Source organism: Branchiostoma lanceolatum, chromosome 1 (genome assembly GCF_035083965.1).
Source record: "Branchiostoma lanceolatum isolate klBraLanc5 chromosome 1, klBraLanc5.hap2, whole genome shotgun sequence".
In the NCBI taxonomy this organism is placed as follows: domain Eukaryota; kingdom Metazoa; phylum Chordata; class Leptocardii; order Amphioxiformes; family Branchiostomatidae; genus Branchiostoma; species Branchiostoma lanceolatum.
In genome coordinates, this window is record NC_089722.1 from 2101475 (window position 1) to 2128583 (window position 27109).

At 43.2% G+C, this 27109-nt stretch overlaps 2 protein-coding genes across 2 annotated transcripts; one reads left to right on the forward strand and one right to left on the reverse strand.

The window, feature by feature from the left end:
• Positions 1 to 126: 126 nt before the first annotated feature.
• On the forward strand, positions 127 to 7463 carry LOC136429329 (cytosol aminopeptidase-like). The gene is made up of 5 exons (XM_066419187.1): positions 127 to 416; positions 928 to 1093; positions 1869 to 2668; positions 4588 to 4780; positions 5281 to 7463. Exons 1-5 carry the CDS (start codon positions 167 to 169, stop codon positions 5471 to 5473), a joined length of 1602 nt encoding a protein of 533 aa, XP_066275284.1. The 5' UTR covers positions 127 to 166; the 3' UTR covers positions 5474 to 7463.
• Positions 7377 to 26855, reverse strand: LOC136429297 (NADPH oxidase 4-like). Its single transcript, XM_066419157.1, has 17 exons — positions 26607 to 26855; positions 26114 to 26209; positions 20381 to 20491; positions 19442 to 19526; positions 15928 to 16025; positions 15670 to 15697; positions 14751 to 14904; positions 13576 to 13810; positions 12928 to 13092; positions 12277 to 12339; positions 12064 to 12124; positions 11766 to 11847; positions 11107 to 11226; positions 10595 to 10706; positions 10038 to 10106; positions 9732 to 9829; positions 7377 to 8912 (listed from the first exon to the last, which is right to left on the reverse strand). The coding sequence occupies exons 1-17, from the start codon at positions 26661 to 26663 to the stop codon at positions 8795 to 8797; spliced, it is 1752 nt and encodes a 583-aa protein (XP_066275254.1). The 5' UTR covers positions 26664 to 26855; the 3' UTR covers positions 7377 to 8794.
• Positions 26856 to 27109: the final 254 nt, after the last annotated feature.

Consider the following 27109-nt stretch of genomic DNA (forward strand, 5'->3'; position numbering starts at 1 on the left):
AAATAGGTTTCATAACGAATATTTCACCACTATGATATCAATGATATGTTAATCATCTAATGGACTTTTACCTCAATTACGTCCTTCGTTGTCTAGAAGAGATACTGGTCAGTTATCTACCCTCTTTATTTTTGGTATGGTCCAAGGTTAAAGGTGACAAACCAAGATGGCGGCGCACATTAGATTTGCTCGCGTTGCGGTCGAGATTTTCCCAACAAAATGCTTTTCCCCTCGACTCCACGGCTGCAGTAACGTTAACATTCCCGTCAGATATTGTAGCACCACGGCTGCGAAGAGAGGTTTGGTGCTGGGGGTGTACGAGAGGGGGAAGGGGGAGGGGGTGACTCTGACCCCGGGGGCGGACTTGTATAACCAGCAGACCGGGGGGAAACTGGCGGAGTTCATTCATTTGGCCGGTGAGTAAATATATGAATGTGTTAATCACTTTATTAAGAAAATGAATTATTCTGTGAAATTATCAGTTTTTCAATATTAGAATCTTCAAGGTAGCATGAATAGAAAATCCCTTAAATATACTCTTTGTGTTTGTGTGTTTCTGTGTGTGTGTGCTTATGTGTGTGTGTGTTTATGTGTGTGTGTCTGTGTGTGTGTGTGTGTGTGTGAGAGAGAGCATATGTGTGTGTGTCTATCTGTGTGTGTGTGTGTGTGTGTGTGTGTGTGTATTTTTGTGATCCCCCATTCTATACAATGCAGTATTGCCATACACCCTGCTATCTGTTTGTGGGACTAAAAGTGTCCCATTGCAGTATGGGTAAGAGAGTAAAGTCTGTCCTCTCTCATATTGCTGTCTTTGTCCCATGCCAGGGATACACTATATCCACCTGACCAATGAAATGATGGCTTACATACTACTAGTAGTAATGAAGTTATGCTGATACTGAATTGTACTGTTTTTCCTCCATGCAGGTCCAACGATAAAGAAAGGGAAGTCCAGAGTGTTCTATGGGTTGGACGAGACCTACAGCGCTGTAGCTGTGGTGGGGTTGGGCCCACAGGGGTTAGGGGTCAACGAACTCGAGGAGCGACATGAGGGGAAGGAGAATCTCAGAGCTGCAGCTGCAAGCGGAGTTAGGTGTGGGAAATACTTTTGATTGTTGTATTGTATTGCCTAATGTCATTTCAGATGATGACATAAAACTGGTGGCCCCGTGTATAAGCCCATTCACAGTTCCGACAGTATGCATGTGCATGTGCACTACAACTAGCTACTGAAAAAGAATCATGCTTCACCTCAATTGAGGATGACCGCTTTACCTTTAGTAATAGTAGCTTTACTATAGCATCACTAGTACAAATGATGCAAAATTGTCTGTACTTAAGTTAAACCGGGAAGGAGTGTCACCTGCAATGGGAGGTACTGTTTTAGGTTGTGTATGTGTCTTCGCATCTATAATTCTCAAGATCAATTTTTTCGTGGAGATATGAAATCTTTAATTATTTGTTTGATACATTGAGCCCTCTTGTGAAGCATTATGTTGATTTAGAGTGATGGGATTTGATTGCTGCCTTTGCATGATAAAACATGTAAATGTAACAGAGTAGAATCTTTAAAGATTAAAATCTGCAAAATATAGATGTTCAAAACAAAAGAAATTGTGTCGACTGTTTTAATTTTAAATTTCAATTTATAGATTATTATCTCTATCTGACTTTTTATTTATTTGGTCATTGCAGGCAGCTGAGAGACATATTAGGTACCTCTACCATTGAAGTCGATGGTTGCTCTGATGAATATATATGAAATCTGTTTTGACAGCTCAAGTTTTTAGTTTCCCTGCTACTATTTAGTAACACTACAAGCGATAATGTTGTTGTTTCCATTTTTCCCTATTATATAATCATTGCAGGCAGCTGAGAGACATTTTGGGTAAATCCACCATTGAAGTGGATGGTTGTTCTGATGCAGAAGCAGTAGCAGAAGGTGCATCTCTCGGCCTGTTTGCTTACGAAGATCTCAAAGCAGAAGACAAGAGGAAGAAGCGAGTGGAGACTCAGCTTTTCAAAGACTCAGGAAGCCCTCAAGGGTGGACTAAAGGGCGCCTCCTAGCAGACGGGCAGAACTTTGCAAGGAAACTCATGGAAATGCCCGCAAGTCACCTGACACCTACTACATTTGCTAGCATCACTGGAGAAAAATTTGGGTCCATTGGTAATATAGAGTTTGAGGCAAGAGACAGAGCCTGGGCTGAGTCTATGAAGATGGGAGCCTACCTCAGCGTGGCCAATGGATCAGAAGAGCCCCCTGTCTTTGTGGAGGTGAAGTACAGGGGTAGCCCTGACAGTTCTGCAGCGCCGTTGGTGTTGGTTGGGAAGGGGATCACGTTCGACTCCGGAGGAATCTCGCTGAAGCCGCCGGCAGGGATGGACATGATGAGGGCGGACATGGGGGGAGCGGCGACGGTTTCGGGCGCGATCGCTGCCATCGCCGCGCTGAAGCTGCCAATCAATGTGGTCGGTTTGATCCCGCTGTGCGAGAACATGCCGAGCGGGAAGGCCACGCGTCCCGGAGATGTGGTGACAGCCATGAACGGGAAAACCATCCAGGTGGACAACACGGACGCGGAGGGACGACTGATCCTGGCGGACGCCTTGTGCTACGCACATTCCTTCAACCCACGAGCGATCATCGACCTCGCTACTCTTACAGGTCAGTGGGAACTTCTAGACTGCATTGTTCCTCTGTCACTTTGTATATAATCAATGCTTAGTGATACACTAGGTTTGGTGTATATAACTAATAAGTACCAAATGTAATGCAAAGAAGTCTTTATCTTAAGAATAAAACATATGTATGAAATGTGTGTATTTTTACTTTGTGTTGGCCCTAACATTTGGTTTCCTATTTACAGCATATTCTGAATTCATAAAAATAAGTCATGAGATCTACCCAATTGTAAATTGTATTTGATTCAATTTGTTGCATTTCCCAGGTGCAATAGACGTAGCGCTTGGTTCAGCTGCAGCTGGTGTGTTCAGTAACAGCAGGGTGCTGTGGAACCTACTACACGACGCAGGTGTCGGTACAGGTGACCAACTATCGAGGATGACATGCCTAAATTTGTCTTGTTGTGTTTCCCAGGTGCAATAGACGACGCCCTTGGTTCGGCTGCAGCTGGAGTGTTCAGTAACAGCAGGGTCCTGTGGAACCTGCTTCACGACGCAGGTGTCGGTACAGGCGACCGTCTGTGGAGGATGCCGCTGTTCAACCACTACACCGCTCAGGTCACGCACAGTCAGCTGGCTGATCTTAACAACATCTTAACAGGGTCCTGTGGAACCTGCTTCACGACGCAGGTGTCGGTACAGGCGACCAGCTGTCAAGGATGCCTTGTACATCTGTACTTAATTTTTCTCATTGCATTTCCCAGGTGCAATAGACGTAGCGATTGGTTCGGCTGCAGCTGGAGTGTTCAGTAACAGCAGGGTTCTGTGGAACCTGCTACACGATGCAGGTGTCGGGACAGGTGACCAACTATCGAGGATGACTTGCCTAAATTTGTCTTGTTGTATTTCCCAGGTGCAATAGACGTAGCACTTGGTTCGGCTGCAGCCGGAGTGTTCAGTAACGGCAGGGTCCTGTGGAACCTGCTTCACGACTGCCTTGTACATCTGTACTTAATTTTTCTCGTTGCATTTCCCAGGTGCAATAGACGTAGCGCTTGGTTCAGCTGCAGCTGGAGTGTTCAGTAACAGCAGGGTTCTGTGGAACCTGCTTCACGACGCAGGTGTCGGTACAGGTGACCGTCTGTGGAGGATAATTTGCCTAAATTTGTCTTGTTGTGTTTCCCAGGTGCAATAGATGTAGCCCTTGGTTCGGCTGCAGCAGGTGTGTTCAGTAACAGCAGGGTGCTGTGGAACCTGCTACACGATGCAGGTGTCGTTACCCCGGCGACCAGCTGTCAAGGATGCCTTGTACATCTGTTGTTCTGTTCTTTATTTTTCTTGTTGCATTTCCCAGGTGCAATAGATGTAGCGCTTGGTTCGGCTGCAGCTGGTGTGTTCAGTAACAGCAGGGTGCTGTGGAACCTGCTTCACGACGCGGGTGTCGGTACAGGTGACCAACTATCAAGGATGCCTTGCCTAAATTTGTCTTGTTGCATTTCCCAGGTGCAATAGATGTAGCTCTTGGTTCAGCTGCAGCAGGTGTGTTCAGTAATAGCGCGGTCCTGTGGAACCTGCTACATGATGCAGGTGTCGGTACAGGTGACAAACTATCGAGGATGACTTGCCTAAATTTGTCTTGGTGCATTTCCCAGGTGCAATGGACGTAGCCCTTGGTTCGGCTGCAGCTGGAGTGTTCAGTAACAGCCGGGTCCTGTGGAACCTATTACACGACGCAGGTGTCGGTACCCCGGCGACCAGCTGTCAAGGATGCCTTGTACATCTGTTGTTCTGTACTTAATTTTTCTTGTTGCATTTCCCAGGTGCAATAGATGTAGCGCTTGGTTCGGCTGCAGCTGGAGTGTTCAGTATGTCCTGTGGAACCTGCTACACGACGCAGGTGTCGGGACAGGTGACAAACTACCGAGGATGACATGCCTAAATTTGTCTTGTTGTGTTTCCCAGGTGCAATAGATGTAGCACTAGGTTCGGCTGCAGCTGGAGTGTTCAGTAACAGCAGGGTGCTGTGGAACCTGCTACACGATGCAGGTGTCGGGACAGGTGACCGTCTGTGGAGGATGCCGCTGTTCAACCACTACACCGCACAGGTCACGCACAGCCAGCTGGCCGATCTCAACAACATAGGCAAACATGGAAGGTACGCAATAAAACATTTACGCAAAAAACAGTCACTCATTGACAAGCAACTGGATAGATTTTGGAAAGGTTCAGACGTTTCATCTGCTCCCTTTCATCAGAGACTGTCTTCAGTAACCATTTTCAAATCTATCCATTTACTTGAGTAACTGTTGCGTTGCATGTTTTATTTGAAGAGTACTAGCTTTCCGCACTGTTGTAGCCTACTGTCATCGCTTCGCAATAATTTTTACAGCACAGGCAGGCATGATGGTAGGGAATTCTTATGCTCCCCCTCCCCACTTTTGCCAACTCTATTTTTCTAATATAGTTTGTGGCATAGTATATTAGGCTTTGGAAACAAAGCTACTGCTTACAACTTGACAGCCACTCCATAGATTAAGGTGAGTCTAGTATTGGGCTCGTTCCTCTAGTTAGCAAGCTTTCCTTGCCCTTCAAGTTCAGGTACAAGTACTGCAAATTTAGGTGCACAATCCTAACAAATGATTTATGAACTTTCAGGCAAGCCGGCGCGTGCACGGCGGCAGCCTTCCTGCGAGAGTTTGTGCGGTGCCCCCATTGGGCCCACATGGATATTGCAGGCGTGATGGACAACAAGGACGAAGTGCCGTACCTGAACAAGGGCATGGCTGGGAGGCCGGTCAGGACTCTCGTGGAGTTCTCCGCCAAACTAACCAGCCAGAAATGGATTTGAGTTTTTGAAAATGATGGGGTCGTGTGGTGTAACGGCGGGGTGTTTAGCCCAGAACACATAGGCCCTGAGTTCGAATCCCCTGGTATGCCACCGGTGTTGTGCCCTAGGGATGCACTTAACATGGCTTTCCTCACTCCACCCTGGTGTAGGAATGAGTACCCGACTTTGGTTAGGTAAAAGGTGGTGAAAGAAGAGTGATGGGCTCCGCCTTCTAACACTGTGCCCCAGACACAGTGGATAACAGCCCACTGCCCTTATGGCCTCATACAGGCTTTGGGAGTACCTTTTTTTTTTTAAATAGTAAATAGTATAGGATTAATGACCCGCTTGACTCACTCGATGGTTTATTTGGTAGTTATAGGAACCAACCATACCTCATGAATCTTTTAATCAGGTTATGGATATCAAAGCACATGGAGAGAGGACCAAAAAACTCCATATTGCAGCTACTTTTCTATCAACAATTGGACCAAGTTAGACAACCATATGCATATATTCAACTGATCTTTCTATACCAGGGGTGCCAAAGAATACATACGAATTTTACGGAATACATACGAATTTTACGGAATACATACGATCCATTACTAGAAACATACGATCCGTACGGAATACATACGATCCATTACGCAGAAACATACGATCCGTACGGAATACATACGATCCATTACGCAGAAACATACGATCCTTACGGAATACATACGATCCTTACGGAATACATACGATCCTTACAGAATACATACGATCCTTGCTAATTTGGAGAAATGTGCTTGGATCACGTGACATCGGCGGCAAATTCAAGATGGCTGACTCGGGATAACCAGTTCTTCGTACGATATCTTGGCTTTTAAGAGCTTAATAATGGCGTATCCCATCCAGCTAAACTCTAAAAATCTCAAGCTGCACTAAATTAAGACTGATGTAGGCTTCGACCAACTAGGAAGACCAGACAAAGCTAGATTCGGTGCTAGCGCGATGGCCAGCAAATTAGTAAGGATCGTATGTATTCCGCGTAATGGATCGTATGTATTCCGTACGGACCGTATGTTTCTGCGTAATGGATCGTATGTATTCCGTACGGATCATATGTTTCTAGTAATGGATCGTATGTATTCCGTAAAATTCGTATGTATTCCGTAAAATTCGTATGTATTCTTTGGCACCCCTGTATACTATCATTCATGACTGTTAGTATGTCTTGATTATTTCCCGATTTCGCAATAATTTGTATCCTTCTTTAATTGGAACTTTTGATATGAATACAGTTAATCTGGAAAAGTAATTATATGTAGGTAACAGAGATTATAAGAAATAATTGATGTATTAAGGTACATTTTACATACTCTTTACAGAGTAAAGAAAGTTGGGTGAAAAAAAAAATTAGGTTGAGATTGTTTAACTTTTTGCTATCATCACAAACACAAATGTTCATCATGTTGATAACTGAACCTACCAGCACTAAGCAGGCAAAATCTGTACTATCTGCAGGCCACACCAATTTAATTTCTTGGTTAACAGATTTAGCACAAAAAATTCATGAAAACAGAAGGCTGGGGTGAAAACTTGCACCTGACCCTGTTCACTCCCTGAAACTGTGTGCATCAAAGTAAAAACTTTCCTCTGAGATTCTGTTTTCCTGTTGATTTTCCAATCTAGCATTTTTTTTAAATTCTGTTAACCAAGAAATTAAAATGGTGTGGCCTTAGACTGACAATGGACACAACTCTCCTGTTTATGCAGATACTGTTGTCGGTCTACCTGCCTGGCTGTGTTCCTTCCATTATTTCCATATGCTATATATCTATATTTCACAAAGGCATGAGTTTTTTCAACTATTGTTCAGAAGGAACAGACAAACCTCTTTTAATTGCAATTTTAATGATTGTTCCAATTCAAGACATGATGCAATGAAAAGGAACATCTTTATTTACATGTTCATCATACAGTCATTTTGATATATGACAGCACTATAACTTTGTGTGGAATTAAATATATGACAAGATCAACATACAATTGTTGAAGGTTGACTAAGAAGTGATTTCCTTAACTTCACAAAAATTTACATGTAGTAATCATAAAAGTTCACAGTAAACAAGTGTGTATGTTTTAACAAGTTTTTTTTTCAGTAATGTTTATCCTTCCTGAGTGAATTTTACATAAGTGGGTTCCTTTAAATAAGGTGTTCATCAAAAAAATATATTTGTTGTTACACTAGCCTTGAATAACTTCCAGAAAACATCTCTAATTTTTCTTCATGACACTTCACAGAAGCAATATAATGCTTCGGTCCCATTTCCAATCCGGGGCCCGGCCGGGCTATTTGCGTAAACGAAAAATACAAAAAATACATATCAAGAAAATACACAATATATGGTTAGGAGTAAATTTTTTTTACGTTTTGTGTCTTTTGTCGTCTTCTTTATTATGTTTTTCGTCCCACAATCTGCCCGGCCTGGACCCGGATTGCAAATGGGACCGAAGCATAATGCTAGAGTCACATTTCTAATCCGAGGCCCGGCCGGGCAGTCTTTGGGAACGAAAATTTTTATATAGAAGACAACAAAAACACAAAACGTACCCAAAATTATTCAAGAGCATAGCTTCTGCAATTTATTGACATACACTTTGATTTTTCGTTTCCGCAAACAGCCCGGCCGGGCCCCGGTTAGGAAATGTGACCTTAGCATAATGCTACGGTCACATTGTCAAGCCGGTGCGCGGCCGGGCAGTTTATGGAAACGAAAAGTGGGATATAAAAGACGTCAAAAATATTGATCATGGGCATTATTTGTGTATATTTCTTGCCATACACTTTCATTTTTCGTTCCCGCAAACAGCCCGGCCGGGCCCGGTTAGGAAATGTGACCCTAGCGTAAGTAGGAACTAAACAGCTGTACCAGATCCTTTCTACGGACGGCGTTTTGACATCGCATATTTTTTAATTACCTACTGTTTTCTGATTGCTTTATAATTACATGATCTGGTTTCGAAACTATTCGCCCCTCTCTGACATTGGGTGGTTGAAAACGAGCATCACCAGAACACAGTTACAAGCAATAAGAAAACAGTGCGTACATGTTATCAGAAAAATATTTTAAAAAACGCCAGTCATAACAAGGTCCTGCAACTAAACAAGAGTTTTTTTTACATATCTGGATCAAATGTTACGTTACCGAGACCAGCTCAATAAGTACTTAAGACCTTTTAGTCACTCTGGTTACCAGAGCCCGTGCAAAGATAGTGTAAATATAAAGCTAACAACAACTTTCAACATGTTGAAAGAAACATTGTAGAACTTAAGTTTCCTAGTATTGATTCTTGTCAAAAGTTCTCCTTGTGAAATTCAAACTTTGTGTGGAACTTGTTTTTCTTCAGACATATCCTCTTGATGCCTTTGGACATGCCTTTAGGTCCGCATAGAAACACTCCTACTGTCGTGCTGAAACAACAAAGAAAACGATCAAGTACATTAGAGCAGTGTTAAGGTCGTCAACAAACTTCCAGTGACACGATGTTGTATTCTGTGCCGCACTGTTTATAGCTGCGATGAAGACGATTGGTGCAAGTACTGTTCCTTGGGGTAGACCACATGTTAAGACTTCCCATTCAGAGAGTGATCCTTGGTAAAGCACACGTTGTCTTCTCCCGGACAGGAAGTCGCACAACCACGGTACGAGTGCTGGTCTGCATCCAAGGTCTAACAGCCTTGTTACTGCAATAGTATGGTCGACGCGGTCAAATGCTTTTGAGTAGTCTGTAAGGACGAGACTACTCACTGTGCCGGCGCGGTCCGAGTTCTTGTTGAGCAGGTGTGTGATGTCTACCAAGCATTATACACATGCATATGTATATCCATGGTTCAACCATAAGTATTGCAGTTATGATGTCACGTACCAACATCCTATCTTTATATTGATCTACCACAAACGTTGTTCTACAAATTGTTTTTCATCTATAACTGTTGCAATTACATTGTACTAAGAAATGGGGTATGGATGTATCTATCACAAGTGACGCATATACAGCAACCACCGAGTGACAATTCCACTGCTCTCCAAGCAGAGGAGGGGTTCCGGCTGTTTTTGTCGTGTTTTTATGCGTTTTTGTCGGGCTTTCTACTTTGTCATTTTTTTTGTCTCTTCAAACCCTTTGAAGAGACAAAAAGGACAGTAGAAAGCCCGACAAAAACGCCTAAAAACTCGTCAAAAACCAACCGGAACCCCTCCTCTGCTTGGAGAGTACAATTCCACATTCTTACCTTGGGTTATATCTGGCCACCTCGTCGAAGATATGTCTCCACTGCGGCCGCCCCACGTGAACACGGCTGTTCAGGAACGGGTATTCTCTCTCCAGTATCTACAGAAACAACAAGGGGGCATGCCTTGTCATTCCGATGTACTTACAAGAGAAAACGCACCTGGTACTTAATATATGTACTTAGTATTCACATTTGGTACATTTTAGTTGCACTGTGTATGTGAAGACAGATGATGGTGTCTTTGCTTAGGTAAAGATCCGTAGAAATAGAGATGATGAAAGAGGTAGTATTAACAGCTTTTCTTACCTGTACATCTCTGCTTCGTGTTAAATGTAGGTAGATATTCAGAAAATCTGGCCTGTTTTCATTCCATGCCTGTAAAGAAAGGTAAATATTTCTGAATTAAACGATAACTTTTTATTACGAACAATGTTTAGTATTCTTACAGCAAATTTGTCGTGCAAATACATAGTCCATTCTGTCCAAATGAAATTGAAGATGAACAACACTTTATCCTAGATTGTCCACGATATCATGATAAACGCCCAAAGCTGTTCAACGTTCTTTCCGCTTGCTCAACAGAATTTGATACACTCCATTCTATAGATAAATTCACATACATTCTAGGAGACAACCCTTACTGTGTACAAATAGGTAAATATGTCAAATAATGTTTAGATCTTAGAACTAGTAGTCTAAGTGATAGGCTAAACTCGACATGTTGAAGTATTCATATACTTGTACGTACATTAATAATTTTGTATCCTATTGTTTGTTGCTTGTTGTTTGCATGTTTAGTTGTAGTCGCTGCACCCACTGTAAGTTGTTGTGTCAATAAAGATTGTCATAGAATTTTTATTTACCTGCCGTTGTAGGGAACATAGAACCTGTGCGATCCACAGAAAAGACGTGATGTTTTTGCAAACCCAGATCAGGTACAACCGTCTCAGTCTGGACGACTTGGTGCCTTCGTTTCTATGAAGGAAAACAGGAACTCGTAAATTCATTATTACAATTGGGGAAGGTCGTATTGAGGTCACCTGCTGGCGCCGAATGGCAGCCACCAGACCCTTGCGACAGTTCCACAAAGTGCAAGTGTGGAACAAATATTTATCTGTTCTGTATTATTTGATTGTAAACCCTGCAGCAATTCAGCACTGGCTGCCATTGCACGGGTAATTTCTGACCAATAAACCATTATAATAATTATTATTATCATATCATCATCGCTATCTAAGCTACTTGATACAAGCTCTACACTAGCCTAATATTCTAATAGTCCCCACTAATACTTGCATCGACGGTCAAATATTTCTCAGACAAAATAATGCAGGCATCGCCTTACATGTTGAGGACAAATATTGTCAGTACTCACAATAGATGGTTGAGAACGGAAGCAAAAGGTGTGATGCCGATTCCACCCGCTATACACAGGCTGACGTCATAGTGGAACACGTTTTCACTCGGACTGCCGAACGGACCATCGACGTACAGTCTAAAAACGGGAAATAAAATCATTGTCAAAACATTTCATAGGCGCCCGACTACTAGCCTGAGTGCCAGCCTTTTTAGCTTCCGTACGCTACCCAAGCTCCGCTCCTCGCCGGCAGCGGAGCTTGGGTAGCGCAGCGGAGCTAGGGTAGCGGACGGAAGCTTAAAAGGCTGGCACTCAGGCTACCCGACTACAAAGGTAAGTAGCTAAATAGCTTGTGAACAGGTATGAATAGATCTGATAGAGCAAACGTTGTTTTTAGATAACATTTAAGTCACAACCAGGATCTAAACAATCAACAGCCGACGTTTCGGTCACCGCCTGTCACCTTCATCAGAGCATAAATGACTGGTACTATTCCGGACTGCAGCTAGATGGCGCTGCTAACAATGCAGTTCTAAAGGTAAAGCACTGCCATGAGGAAGGTGACAGACGGTCACCAAAACGGCGGATGTTGGTTGCATATAATGATCCTGGTTGAAAATAAAGTCATCCAGTGATTATCCAACCTGTTGAAATTATTCAACGCTGCTTTTGCTTACGTTGGGTACTGCCTGCGCACCATCACTGGTAAACTCTCGTCTGTTTCGTCTGCATCTGGCAGTAGATGCTCATACAGGGATTCTGCCAAAGGAGAAGACATTTTTACATTAGGTACAGCTTGGTAACGTCGATAAAGGTTACAACATTACGTAATACAAAAAGATCAAGCACCTAGAGCCCTAGACAAGCCCCCCCCCCCAAAAAAAGTCAGATGTTTACGATAGCATAAACCATCTCTCATTCTCAGCTGCGCGTAACCCACATCATATACTTGAATACATATACTGTACTACTTACCTGTCCAGTCTCCCATTTTCTGAAGGTGGATACTGAATGTTGGATCTCTTGACGATGGACACTAGATGTAACGAAAGAACGGTGAACCTTAAATGATTGCACCTAAGTAATTGAGAAATTTCCAGAAAATACAAAGCGAGTTTGGTGTAAATAGATTTCAGTAAATATGAATTTACTTGGGTATCAAGCAAGTAGACAAGCATTTGACTTTACCATAGTAAGTGTGAAAGGATGATACTCCAGAGTTGAGACGTCCGGGCAGTTAACGACCACGTACTGTTGGAGGAAAAGAACAGAGATATGTCAGTATACAGAGAAAACACACATGCGCATGCATCGAAGGAGAATCAGAAAACTTCTCAAGTTGATCTAAACGCTTCAGACATTTTCTGTAAAGCCGGCGTTACGTTGTAAGCGACTTTAGGTCGAATCTGTTGATCGCCTGAGAGTCGCTGAATTTAAAAATCACTACAGAGTGGAGGGTCTTTCCCCCCCCCCCCCCAGAAAATCATCTATCACTTTGGACGGGAATCGGTGACCTGTGAACATTGGCTGATCCCTACAGTGATCGAGAGGACATCGATCGTGATCCTCCCGAAATTGTCCTTTTATGAGAGCTCAAATATTCGTCGGGCGAGCTATTTTTCCGCAGTACTAGTGTGACGCCAAATGTTTCACATGCCATGACTACAGGTGCTAAAAATCAATTTCATCGATACGTTAACCTTCTTCTTGCTGCCTAACTCTGTAATCAATAGAAAATTGGATGCAAAACGGCTACTTCAGTGTGCTAAAGGTTAACACTAAAAAGAAGGTGTTTGAATATCTTTAGAAGCCCCACACCAAGGCACACCTAATTTCTACCTGCCCTGGTTTGGCCCCGAAGCCTTCCTTAGTGAGCTGCACCTCCACCACGTCATCAGGGTGCTCGATGATGCCGGAGATGGCTGCTGGGGAGTTACTCCGCACCAGGCGGTACACCCTCTCGGCACAGTACAGGCAAAACGGACCCACCAGCCACACCCAGACCTGGAGAACGGAGATGCCTTATTAGACAGGTGTTTATCTTTTCTAACATCCGAAATACAACATCAATTCATAACGTCAACTCTCATAACTCCACTGGGTACCCAAAGATAATGCAGCGTCAGTAATCACCGATATATGCAAACGTCAGATATCAAGGTGATCAAGACAATTTTGACTGTCTTGTAACAATTTTGTGTTTAGTCGTTGCGGTCTTAGGGTAACTTTGGCAGAATTATGAGAGTTGACGTCACAAATGAATTCAGAAATGTCGAATGAGGCATATACGCATACGGAGAAACATATTTCTAAAAAAGGCTTGGACGTATAGGAATATGCATTTATTAGGCCAGCGTGAGGTTTTTGTGGATAGCGCCTGATCCAAGACCTTTTGCATGTAGAACTACAACTAAGCCGCGATCTTGAGGAAGAAGTTACCGCAGCATGCTACAGGTTAAACGGAGTGAACCACGAATAAATAATTACCTCAACCGCATGAGTGTGGAACGTAGGCGGCCCTTTGCACGTGACTACTCGTCCAAATTCATCGGTACTCCCTTCAGGCAGTGGCTCTGACTCCGGCATTAGTCCGATGTACGCCTCTGGTTCAGGTTCAGGTTCTGGAGCCACGTTCAAGGTGTAATTCGATCCCGCTTTGTCCATGAGCATGTGGCAGCCAGGTGGGTGCTCGTCCAAGTTCAGTTGCTCTTTCAATACCCCGCTGTGTTCAGGCCAGGAAACATGTTGATAGTAAAAATAAGACGTGATTATCCTGTAAGGTATTACAACTGTAAATTTAGACACTCGCTAAGCTGGCCAGTGGGTGATCGTTTATTAAGATGGGTTCCACAGTCACAGCCCATAGCCAGCGTTACAAAAGTAAACTTAACTCTTCGAGTGGAGCTGGCGGTGTAGAACTCATAAACTAAAGGACAAAATCCCTGCAACGTTTACTCAGCGGTCGGCATCTCTTTGAAGTCACACGAATGTTCAAAACAGTCATCATTACATTGATGATTGAGCTCAAATTCAAAAGCTAAATAGGACCTAGTAGTTTGACGGCGTACCATGTCGACTTCCTGACGTCGTGTTTCCGTCAGTTGACGCATGTCAGAAGCGAGTGGGTCAGTTACTGTGAAGACCGATGAAGGCAAGGCAGCAGAAAACTCGCATGGTTTGATTTTTTGATTGTTTGTATTGCATACCCGGTAAAAAAGTTATATAAACAGCCTCATGGTATGGTTCAAACCTCCTTGGCATAACACACCAGGTTTGTACTGAACTGTACAAGCTGTATGTCCGGACAGATTTATTTGATCCACTCATGCCAGTCATGGTAAATGGATTTCGGTGCTTGACTCGCAGTTCAAACTTAACAATTAGATTACTAGTAAATACTATCAAGGAAGAAGGAAAGGAGTCAGAATAAACCTGTGAGGTCTCACCGCATGGGAGACAACAACAACAACAACAAAACAACAAATGGATCTCTGGGCTGGACTCGCCGTTCAAACTTAACAATTAGATTAAACTCTCGAAAATAATTTCATCAGGTTGGTAGAATCAGATTTCCTGGTTGTGTAAAAAGAATCTCCTATATCCTATATTAAACTCTATCAAGGAAGAAGGAAAGGAGGCAGAATAAACCTGTGAGGTCTCACCGCATGGGATGCAGCAGCATGAGGCAGTAGAGGATGAGGAAGAGGTGGTGCGTGTACCAGAACAGCTCGTAGTTTCCGGTCCGGATGGCCAGGGAGGACGTGCTGACGATCAGCAGCAATAGCAGGACCATAGCAACGCCGGTCAGTCCAGGAACTGTGGTAGGGATACAACACGTTATATTATGTATTCACCACTCACTTCTGTATCTAAAATGCTTCCTGTTCCGGTCTACTCCTTAGAATTCGCTATCTACTGGTATTTTATTTCATAATGTTACATATGTTGTTTTAGTTCGTTCCATTTCGTTCCATTTCGTTCCATTTCGTTCCTTTTCGTTCCATTTCGCAATTTCGGGGGACCGATTAAACGATACGTTGATGAATGTTAGACATCCAGGTAATATGTTGTTTTAGTTCGTTCCATTTCGTTCCATTTCGTTCCATTTCGTTCCATTTCGCAATTTCGGGGGAACGATTAAACGATACGTTGATGAATGTTAGACATCCAGGTAATAAGATACGCCAAAAATAGTTACTCAAGCAACTGGATACAATTTTGAAACAGTCAGACGTTTCAGAAAGCATCCGCTATCTTTCGTCAGTGGCTGATCTGATCTGGTAGAACTAGGTTCTATACCAAAACTCCAAAACCAATTAAACGATAGTCTGTGTCAAGGAGGAGATGACGTTGAAGAAGTATACAACTGTAAAGCTGGCAGAATGTCGCTACTTCAACAGTGGGTCCAATTTGTACTTGTCATATATATATAAAATATAAATGTCCTATACTGCAATGATTCTGAAAAAATTGAAGATTAACGGCCAATTTTAAGACAATCGTTACATTTCATTGCCGCAGACGATTGTTGTAAAGTATTTGTCAATGGTGCTAAAAATCAACAAACTAAATTGGTTGTACCTGTTGGAAGTAGCACCTGTATTGGGTCCTGTAGAAAACATCGGAAAAAAATAAAAAAAGAATCATCTTAGGTGTGAAGAAAAAAATTAAGATAAAATGAAATAATCAAATTGAATAAAGTAGTAAGGTATTATACAGATAGTCAATTATTTTTTATTTGGAAATCAACTCAACTTTGATGTTTTTCGTCTGCTGGAGTTCAATAGTCAAACCTTTATGAACTTAATGTTTACTGAATATTATTTGGGGCAAAGGTACCTGTTTGGGATGCGATGCAGCATTAACACCTGGATACTTCACGTTGTAATGTTCCGAGAAGTTCAGGGCGTTGTAGAAGTGCCCCAGACTGTGTGTGGCTAGAAAAGGAGGAAATTATTAGAGTCATCTCCCTTCTCCTATCTCCCTACCCGAGCTGTCTTGCTTAGTCTCTGCCCGAAGTGTCTGTTGTCTGATTGGCCGTATTGGTACAAGTTACAACCCATCTCAAAGATTAGTGCTGCCCAAACCAATTATGTCACATCTCACTTTAGTGTTACAACAACCGTACTAAAAGATTAATCATCGATTTTTGGACCTAACTTTCTGTCAGTCTGCCGCGAGACGTGCCTAGAATGTGGAAAACTATGGAAACACAGACAGACGGGTACACCGACAACAGCACCTCCGCTCACGGAGGTGAAGACGCCCACCCTTCCTGTCCTTCCGCGAATCTAGAATCATGAGCCTGAGCATCTTGCGGACTGTTTTTTTAATCCTTGTCCTGCTGGACTTTTTTTTACCATACATTTTACCTGTGATGGGCTTTTCAGACCCTCTTTAAAAGAGGGGTACTCTTTTTACTTTGCTATTTTTTTACTTTGCCCCCAAATAACCATATAAAGGTATGTGTCAATACAAAGCCTAGAGTCTAAACTTTTTACAAATGTATTGCAAATTTTCCATGAAGTTAGTTTTATTGATTAATAAGGGCAATAAATCAATAAAACGCCTCAAGGTTAAGACTTTGGTCTCACACAGATTCATTGGGAATACATCAATCTATCAGACCGGTTCTTCGCATACGTAGCCGGGTACCACCTTCCGTGGTAACCGCTGGCTCAATCTTTTCACTTGCTAAAACCAAATAAAAGATTGAGCCAACGGATGCTACGGAGGATGGTACCCAGGCTATCAGTCCGTACATTGTGTGGTTTTTGTTAGGTAAGAAGAGGGTGTGTTCCTGTCGGTTGTTAGGGCTTGAGACATGTTCGTGACCTTGCCTAATGATCAGAGAAATGTCACGCCCTCTCCTTATCCACCAGAAACGTTGTCAATATCGTTAACCTCTGTGACTTTGTCTGCAAGATCTTCTGAACCGTGGCGACAAAGGAATCCGTCCCGAACACATCACTTCCAGATGCGATGTAAGATCCGCACCCAACAAGAGCTTTCCGGTTTGACTTCAACGGGATAAACAACTTAACGGACCACTTCTATTTCTTGCCATACATAAAGGCATTGCTCAAGTGCGTCATCGGAAAAACAAGTTAACCAGAAGAATATGGTGTTGTGACGGGACCGTTTGACCTGCGAGGATGCTTCCACAGAGCATCTACAGCTACCATGGCTAGCCTCTACCGGCAGGCCCCGCGGATCGCTGGAAAATACAGTAGAATCCGCTTAACTGCACCACCCATTTGTCAGCGTTTTTGGTGCAATTATCCGGCTGGTGCAATTATGCGAAATGCCCAGCTGGACCGCACCACCATGGTCGGAGGGTGTATTGTTAGTCAGAAACACTTAGCACAAAGAAAACATGACCTTTTGCTGAAAATAAAGAAATGACTACGAACCTGTTTTGATTTTGCATTCTTTCATATTTCCATGCGATCTACCGCATTTATTTACAACACACGTAACGTTACAGGGGAGGCTTTCTAAAACATCGTCATGGGATAACAGTTTCTGCGTTACATCACGTACAGTACAGTTGTCGATTTACGTAAATCATGTACCGCCATGAAACTAGGAATGGAAACTAAAACTTAGTTACTGATTACGGGTGAGCCCAGGGCAGTGCCCCCTCTCATGTCTGGACAGATTTGACTGTCCACACCATGGTAGTGAATTGCACAATGTATCCAGTGGGTAGATATGGTTAGATGACTAATAGACCAATCTTTATTGAGTACAGCATGCTGTCTGCCAAAGCGTAATGCCGCCTTTGGAAGTTTGGTAGGCGTGCGTCTCTAAATGGTTCCTACACGCCTTGGACCCGCCCGGGACCTCCCATACGATTCCTATCAACGTGACTGTCAATGGAGACCGCCTTCTTTTGTTACTCAAAACAGTTTTAAACATATTGCCGGTATTGCGCCTTTGCACCGGCAGGTATCGGCTCATTTGTACGACGTTTGCCGATTTTAGCGCATCTTTTAAGTCAACTTGTCGAGGATTTTTTAACAAATTTGGTGCAGTTATCCGGCATTGGTGTATATGCGTGGTGCAGATATGCGGAGTCACTAACAATGCAGTGAATGGGAACCGGTTTGGGATTTTGGGATTTGGTGCAATTAAATGGAAGGTGCGTTTATCCGAGGTGCAATTAAGTGGCTTCTACTGTAGTAGAAATTGGCCAAATAGAGTGAATAGTATGCTAAGGGAGTCGGCTACGGAGAGAGAAGAGAGGGTCAAATTTTCAATCCTAACTGCGCCTGCAAATGAAAACCCTCGATGGCCAAACCCCCCTGGTAAATATTCTCCCTGGTAGAGACTATACCATGGCCAGCTGACTTAAGTCGTTTAGGTGCACGTGACAATAACATTTTCTCTTGCAATTGGATGCTATAAGAAATAATATTTCCTAGTTCAAACTTCTTGAAGCTGACTGTGAATGTGAGACGTCTACGGATATACTTAAGGTGGAGGACAACGGATGGGCTTCCGACGGTGCTGGTATGACGTCATGTCGAGCGACGGAGTCTACGTGACCTCAAACACGTTCTGTCATGTCGTGACTTGGAATCACATGCTACTTTTTCGAGGCATCTGAATCGAATCGCCCTATGGTTCTCAGGTCTAAACCAAGCAGATGTTCGGTCGACAGAAGATAATGCTGCTTAATATCTTCCATCCTAATATCTACTTGTTGTAGACAACTTTGACGGATCTGTTTTTTTTTAAATAGAAATAACGACAGTTCTCTAGAACTGGCCCACGTCCAGCCATGATATCCTCTTGTATGTCGTTCCGAGAAGCTGACTTGCAAGCATACATGGTTTCGAATGTCTATAACAATGTCATGGCATAATAAATCTTGTTAAGTCAGCATCAAAACCCTGTCAATCAACTACTAACAGCTGTCAACCGTTCTACAGACGTTTTTCATCAGTAATGACTGAAAGGAAACCGTATAGCTTCGTTTGCACGGAAGGGATTTCGGAACGGTAAACTAATCCCACTCTCCAAGCAGAGGAGGGGTTCCGGCTGGTTTTTGACGTGTTTTTAGGCGTTTTGTCGGGCTTTCTACTTTGTCTTTTTTTGTGTCGCCAACCCACAAATTGACAAAGTAGAAAGCCCGACAAAAACGCCTAAAAACACGTCAAAACTGAACCAGCCGGAACCCCTCCTCTGCTTGGAGAGTAAACTTATCCAACCCGTTCCCTCTACAGCACGTCCCGTCAACCTGTTATAGTCAGGATGAGTGACCGTGAGAAGGGTGTTGTTTTAATGAAAGAGAAGTTGACACGGTCGGTAATTGTCCGTCAAAAAGACTAAGTGGCTGTGTACTTACCGGCGGCCACACAGATAGCTGCACCACACAGCATGTGGAACTTCCGACTGCCATCTAGAACCCGTCGTGCCTTCCGTCCAACGCACTGGAGAAGAAATAGGTGTCGGGTTTAGACAAGGCACTTCTTCTCTACAAAATACAAGAGCTATTCATCAATTTGTTTACTTGTCACAATAACATGGATAACATGACAATAAAGTAAAGTAACATGACACAGCATCACCAATAGCTAGGTTGTGTGGCGACTTAATTTACCACATAATGCAGATACTTTGGACCTTTGACGAAACTGCCAAATGTTCTAAGATATATTTCTTCTATCAGGAGTCGTACGTTAGAGTTGCAGCAAGAAATAATAATTAAGTTAACTTCTGAATGGCCCGCTCAGGATCGACCTAACTTCTTCTGTGTTTCAAAAGATTGAAATAATATTTTGCCTCGTTCCTTCTTTTCTTCTTCATCAGCTCTTCCCCTTTTTAATTTCCGTTTTCGGTGTGTCTGTCGGTCCGTTTGTGTTTCTGCACTCATTCGCACATACTAGGTACGTCAGGGACACTTACAGGCAGTTAGGTGAAAGGTCCCAGAAAAACGACTATCAAATAAAGCTCATGTCATTTCCTGTGTTTAATATTCTCAAATGTTGCCATTTTGTCTTTCAGTTGTGCAAATATCACTTGTCAAGTGTAAGGGTCTGCATTTCATTTAAACGTTTGCTTTGTACGTAGCCACCCTCCTGAAAGCAAAGCCCCTATCGCTCGATTCGTTGGGTCGCTCGCGTAGGGGCCCTGCTCTTTAGCCCCGGTAGACACGGTTCAGGGCCCCTACGCGAGCGAGCTAACGAATCGAGCGATAGGGGCTCTGCTTTCAGGAGGGTGTCCGTAGCTGACTATCACGGTATGAAAGCTCTGTTGTTTGTTGTTGTTGTTGTTGTTATCTTACCTGTGTTGACCCCCTGATGACCGCCAGGACGGTTCTGCACATGGGCAGCAGGATGAGACCGCAGTTCAGGTTCAGGACCGAGGCGGACGCGCGGGACACACACAGGCCCAGCTGGGGAGACAAGGAATGACGTCATTGTCATCATACGTCATTGATTGACGTCATTATCACAGTGTGTCAATAAAAGACGATGGACAATACTAGTATCCTGGCTATAGCCTGCGCTGATGACTCCACAGGCATTTTTCATTCAACTACGCTAGGTCTTTTGTTAGCTACCAGGTTTTGATTGCTTGCCCATAGGGCTTATCTAACATATCTCTGACTTGGCTAGAAGACTAGAATAGTCTTCACCGCCGGAAGACACATGTTTATTTCGGCTATCATCGCCAGGTATCCTGAACTGTCCCCTTAATTCCGCAGAAGGAACAAGTCTGTAGTAGAGTCCATTCCAAGTCACCACAAAGGTTTTTAAATGATATTTGTAATTAGTTTGAATAGATTTGAATAAAAGAATATCTAAGTCACAATGGTTCTAATTTAAAAAAAAATTGAATATGAAAATTTGAATTTATTTGAATCCAATCAGATGTTTTAGAAACATTTTGAAAGGGACTGCACAAAATATCTTTATTTAGAATAATTTGCAAATATCCATGTGATTCTTCTAAATTTCGAAATATAGAGAAATGTTTACAAAACATAGTGGATTAGGGTAATTGCCCCCTTAAAAGTTGGTGCTAATCCTGCCCTATTGTCTGCCTCAGTGTATATTTAGATGTCACTTCTGGACACTGTTAGGTCCTTTGTGCAAGCCATCTATGCATGGTGCCAAAGCATAATTCACAAAGATGTGTGAGTTTCTTTCTTCACAGCCCACTGACCCATTTGCAAAATGTTTGTAAAAAAAATAATTGTAAAAAATGGTAGAATGCTGTAACCATTATTTAGAAACTATTAGAAATATCATATTCCACATCATTAATATTTCCAAAGTTTTACACAACCGGGCAAATGATTATAAATTTGAAATGACATTCACAATATTTCCAAAGTATGAAATCTCCTAGAGAAATAATTAAAAAGAATTAAAAACAGTTGTAAATTATGACAATAACAACCCTTGCGGTGACTTGGAATGGACTCTACAGCAGTAGTAAAACAATGAAAACCAGTGATTTGGAGCGGTCATGTGCCGTGATTTGGGGAGGCCACGTGCACCGGGAAAATAAAACCACCGCGTATATTTCAGGATCTACTGTACTCAGCCACTTGCGGTACTCAGGCCTCGCATCGTGTGATCGGACAAGCAGCTGATTTCTGTACAAACACGCGCTGTGTATTTATTTACAACAGTCTGCTAACCAGAGCCATTCTTTCCCCCAAGGCGTTGATAGATCCGAGTTTGTGTCGTCTGTGGCTGCGGCCTCTCTTGTTACACACATATGTTTTATTCAATTTCAACCCTGGTTATGCTTTTCTTAGAAACCAAGCATCAGTATACCATAGCTAGTAGCTTCTTTTTTGTAAATTTTTACTGGCAGATTTTATGTATTTTTCTGGTGTTATTTTTTGTGAGGTAAATTGACTTATGATTAAGACTGATTTTAAAGAGTCAGAAGATATCTAGATGTCTGGAAACGCTTGAGAAACGATTCACTGATACGGCTGCGTCTGCAGTCATTTTGATGTCCCTATGTATCATTATGTATAACGTCAGGTGAAAACGTTATAATAATGGTTTTTATTTTCTCATAAAAAGAATAACAAAACAGTACAGTGCAGGTTCTATATTATAGTCACGAAAAGTGAAATACCGTAATTGCTTTGTCCTCAGCCCTCTAAAAACTCAGAAGAAACGCTAGACTGTTGACTAGCGACTGTTAACGTTGTCTAGGAGTCTGGCAGAGGAAAGCTGTTCGGGCTATCATAAATATACGGCGTCTGGCGTCATATCAGGGAATCAACCAGAGTCAACAATCGCGCAGATGTGCCAAAAATAGTTACTCAAGCAACTGGATAAAACTTTGCGCTATTTTTCGTCACTGACTAAAGAAAGATCTGGTAGACTAGCTTACTTACTTGCTTATGTCGAGACTGGAAGGTCTCGAGTCGGTAGAACTATAGCTAGGTTTTATACCAAAACTCTGAATAGATATGTTGATGAATTGAAGACAATTTCAAATGGTTCAATAGATTATAAAACGTAGGTCTTAAAAAGCACCAGGTCTAATAGAAATAGTTTATTTTAAACATATGATCACATTTGCCTCAGCCACCCGAAAGGAGCGGGGAGAACCAGGTTTTATACCAGCACTTTAGTGATCACTAATCGCACACTCGCTGCGCAGATCACTTGTCATTGACCGGGCCAACTGTTTATCAACTCCCCAAATGCCTGTTTGGAAACGCAGGGAATGTTTGTTTGCTGACTGGATTTGAAAACGAAACATCTGTGCTGTGGGCAGCAAGGGATGTAGATTAGCTTCCACCAGGCCTTTCTACGGCGATATGGATCGCAGAGTCGGCAAAAAGAGGGAATAATTGGCAATGAGAGTCATGATCAGTCTGCGGAGAGGTTAGCAGTTCCCCCTCCGCCTGCAAATGAAACCCTATGGTGGCCAAACTCCCCCTGTAAATATTCTTCCCATAGCCAGGGTAGTTAGCCTGGTAGAGGCTAGATATGGATACTGAAACACTTACAGCAGATAAATCGTATATCAGGTACCCTGGGCCGCCAAAGTAATTGACCGTGACTGATCAGGCCCCTTCTGTATCTGTATCTGTAGTGCCGGTACAACTGCCCTTTGGCGTAACACACCAGCTCCGCAGGCACGCGGCGCGGCACGGCAGCAGCTGGTTATATTACACCGAACGACCTGTCACATCTAACCTTCACATATCTTACTGCATACGTTGTGTAAAGCTATTCATTTCATGAGGATGCCTCTACAGTGCTTGACAATACCGAGTTGCACTCTATGATAGTTAAGATCTCAACCTTAGACAGGTACAAATCTAGGCCATGTTCCCTTCAAGACGTACGTAAGAGGTTCGAACAAGTATGGCAGCATGGTAAATGGGTACAACAACAGAGAGGCGGAGACGCAAGTGGAGATGGACAGTTTGGAGACATTCAGATTATACATTTGTGACCTCTGTCTGAACTCTGCCTGCCTGGAGGCCAGACCGGCACACGGCACGGGTACTGTAAATGCATTTAAGTTCGCGTACACGGTTTTAATTTCGCGGTAGGGAGAAAATGAAGTATTCGCGGCGCGTTTGAGCAATAGTAGACAAGGGGGTTGGACGGCAAAAAATTCGCGGTGGTTTTAGGTTGGCCTCGTAGAGCTTACCGCGAAAACCGCGAACATAAAACCACCGCGAACATTTCTGCATTTACAGTATAAGTATACAGTACTAGTGATCCCTTCGGCCGGGGAATGCCACATGCCCCCATCTCTAGCTGGGTCTAACTCGGGGAGCATTTTAGTTGGCCATACGCTGGACAACTTGAACAACCCTAGCAAATTATCCTCCCCATTTAGCCCGATACATGTATCTTCTTGAGTCAGTGCAGGGGTCTTGGACTAGAGAGCTAATTAATCTCCAAGCAGATGTAAGGATCCGGTTCAATCATCTGTTTTTGAAACCTTAATAAAACGTATTTTCCGCCACCTTTTTAACTCTTCGCCTTCCCCTATACAAGACCGTCAAAATGTGCACTCCTAGAAAAAACGTGCTAATCTTATATAATTACAAAACACCAGAACTGAATACGACCTTTACATCTGCTTGGAGATTAGGTAGGAGCAAGGAGGTTTTATCTATATAAAACCTCCTTGGTAGGAGCTACTTCCGAACACTTTCATTAAAATATACACAAGAGATCGCGATGCTTCAACCTTTTTTGATACCGTGAAAAAGCATGTATCGAAAGTCAAAATTCTCGACACTCGCGAACACTGTGTAAAAGGTTACACGACTAGTATTACACGACAACATACATGTACGCAAACAAAGGCCCTCGTCTCAGAGGCTGAGCTCCTTAGTAGAAACAATGTACAGTAGCCTACTAGGGGCTTGATTAATTTGATACACCACATGCACGGAACACTAAAGCCGTCTACTGGGAGAAAAGCCGACGGGCTAATTTGACATCGAGACAGGCCTTATCAGATATCAGGGTTTCCCCGGTATACAGGAGTCTGTCTCAAGGACGGAAGTCCGCCCGTCCGGTCGCGACAAGACCACAAGTCAGCAAAAATGTGTTTCTCTGTTTTCTTCAAATGATAAGTAAGGCCCCCTGTTTCCTAGCCTGGATGCTAGACTGTTTCCAGGGTCTACACAGGTCAACATACCCCCAAGGAAATCTGTCCAAGCCACCTGACCCTGGTAATACTGTAGGCCATGGAAACAGTCTGGTATCCTAGCTACATTTCCACCGGATGGAGGTTGTGGCTACCAATGTTGAACTTGGATGACATATATGACTTTATAAATTGAATTGAATGAATTGAATTGAAATTGAAATCAAAACATAAGGTATGAATTATTGAAAGACGAAAGAACACGCGAGTCTTACAAGAGTATCAATGACTTGAATTCATTTGACGTTGAACTACAACTAGTAAATCAAATGCAGCTTTGGACTTTTGGGTAACTGAACGGTCGTCGCCTTGGAAAGTGGGGTTATCAGTATACATTTGAACCTTGTCTGACTGTAGTTTTTAACGATGCGCTTATGGAAATAATCCAGACATAGCGGAGAGTATCTCCAGTCGGTTCCTTGCCTGGTATCCATCCCTATGAAGCTAAGGTTTTTTTCCTGACATACAGCCCCCCACCCCCCCTCTCCCCCTGAAAATACTTGTAGATGGATGGACACCAAGGGTAGTTTGTTGGGCAAGGAGTTTATAGGATAAATAAACCCCTTGGTTTGGGTATTCCCCCTGCTTCTGCTGCTTATATCGTTACTATCGGCTATCTTCCCTCTAGCTCTCGCTCTTGGTGTAAACAGCCATGTCATGACAAAAAAAGGCAAAACATTTCAGACAGCCAAGGTCGCCGAAATTACACCCCTTTTGATTGTAACTAGACACACACAGGGAGAGAGAATGTGGTTTTTGTTTCTCAATTATTCGTTTTACACTCCAGCTGAGAGAGTCGGCGAGGTGGAATAACAAACATTGCTCAAGCCTGAACAAAGAAAAGGAACACACGGCGGTATTACAGTTAACCAGTTTTCCAATAAAGCCAAGGCTGTCTGGGAGTTCTGATTGAACGGATGAATGATTGATTGAATGAGAGAAACTCGGTTCAGCTTGAGTGTTTAGATTCTGAGACTACCGTTCTGCTAATGAATGGTGTCAAATATCTGATCCGTGCCGTCTGCGCCTACTGCGGTGAAAGGGCAAAAGCCACACAGGGAATTCAAAGTCACCCGGTGGACTAGCCTAGCCTTAGCCTGGATGCCAGACCCCCAATCTCTAACATATCTACCCCAAACGATAGATATGTTAGAGATTGGGGGTCTGGCATCCAGGCTAACCTAGACTAAGAAATACTGTATAATGCAGCCATTGTACTCAACAACACACATCCAATATTGACCATGCTTCTAAAATCATTTCTATACTGTAAACCATGCGTCTATTTATGTGGACAGACTATATTTTCATTGAAAATGTCATTTAAACAATAATCCACAAGTTTCTAACTTTGTCTACTCACCCCTAGCATCTCGTGCAGGTAGTAGTACCTGGGCTCGTACATGTACTCGGTGAAGGTGCGGTGGAAGACCAGGACGTTGGCAGCGATCCACAGGAGCTGGTAAACAGACAAAGGGAAGGTCATGGGTACAGGGATCGCCGGGGGATTGTTTCCCTCGCGTGGCATCGCGGGGAGTCCGTCCGGTCAAGATTGACCAAACGAACTGGGCAGCTTTGAGCCTCTTAATGTTAAAACATCACATCTACAGGCACTTACGTGGTGGTTTATCATAATATTGAAAACATCACTTACTCTAACGTGGTGGTTTATCATGAAAGTTGCAACTTGAAGATTACACAGTGGAGCGTTCTGTTTACAAAAGGACACTTGCAGACCAACGTCAACGACAAGAGAAATACCGTAAGAAGTTGTGCTGACCCTTCGACAAATTATCTTTAAAAGATCTTAAAACAAAAGGACTCTTTCCAGAAAATACAACATGCTGTTGGCTTACCAGGGCGAAGTAGGTAGGTGCATCGTTTGCAGCCCAGTTGCGGACAGATCTAACCATGGCCTTCGGTCTGGCTTTCTCCGAGACAGCCGCCCAGCAACGATGTAACGCTGTTCACTCTCGGCTACCCAGCCGCCAACGACCAAGAACACTGTGGTAGGGTAGACACACCCGAGTAAAATAGTCTGGATTAAATTACGTAGTCCCCAAAAGCACCGACCGGCGCTAGCTCTCTCGACGGGTTTGTCTAGATCTCCACAAGCTCCTCCCGCGTCTGACGTAAACAAAACATTAGAAGACATTAGCATTATAAATAGCAAATTGTTATCAAATCGTCAACGAATTGTCAAATTTGATCCGCGCTACAAAAGAGGGGCAGTTTGCTGAACAAATGGCTACCCGCCGTGAGAGGTCTTTGTCAATGTCGTGTCAAAAAGCTTGCGACCGCGCCGCCCGAAGTTTAAAGGGCCTGCTTAAGCTTGCAGAAGAACGGAAGTTACTTGATC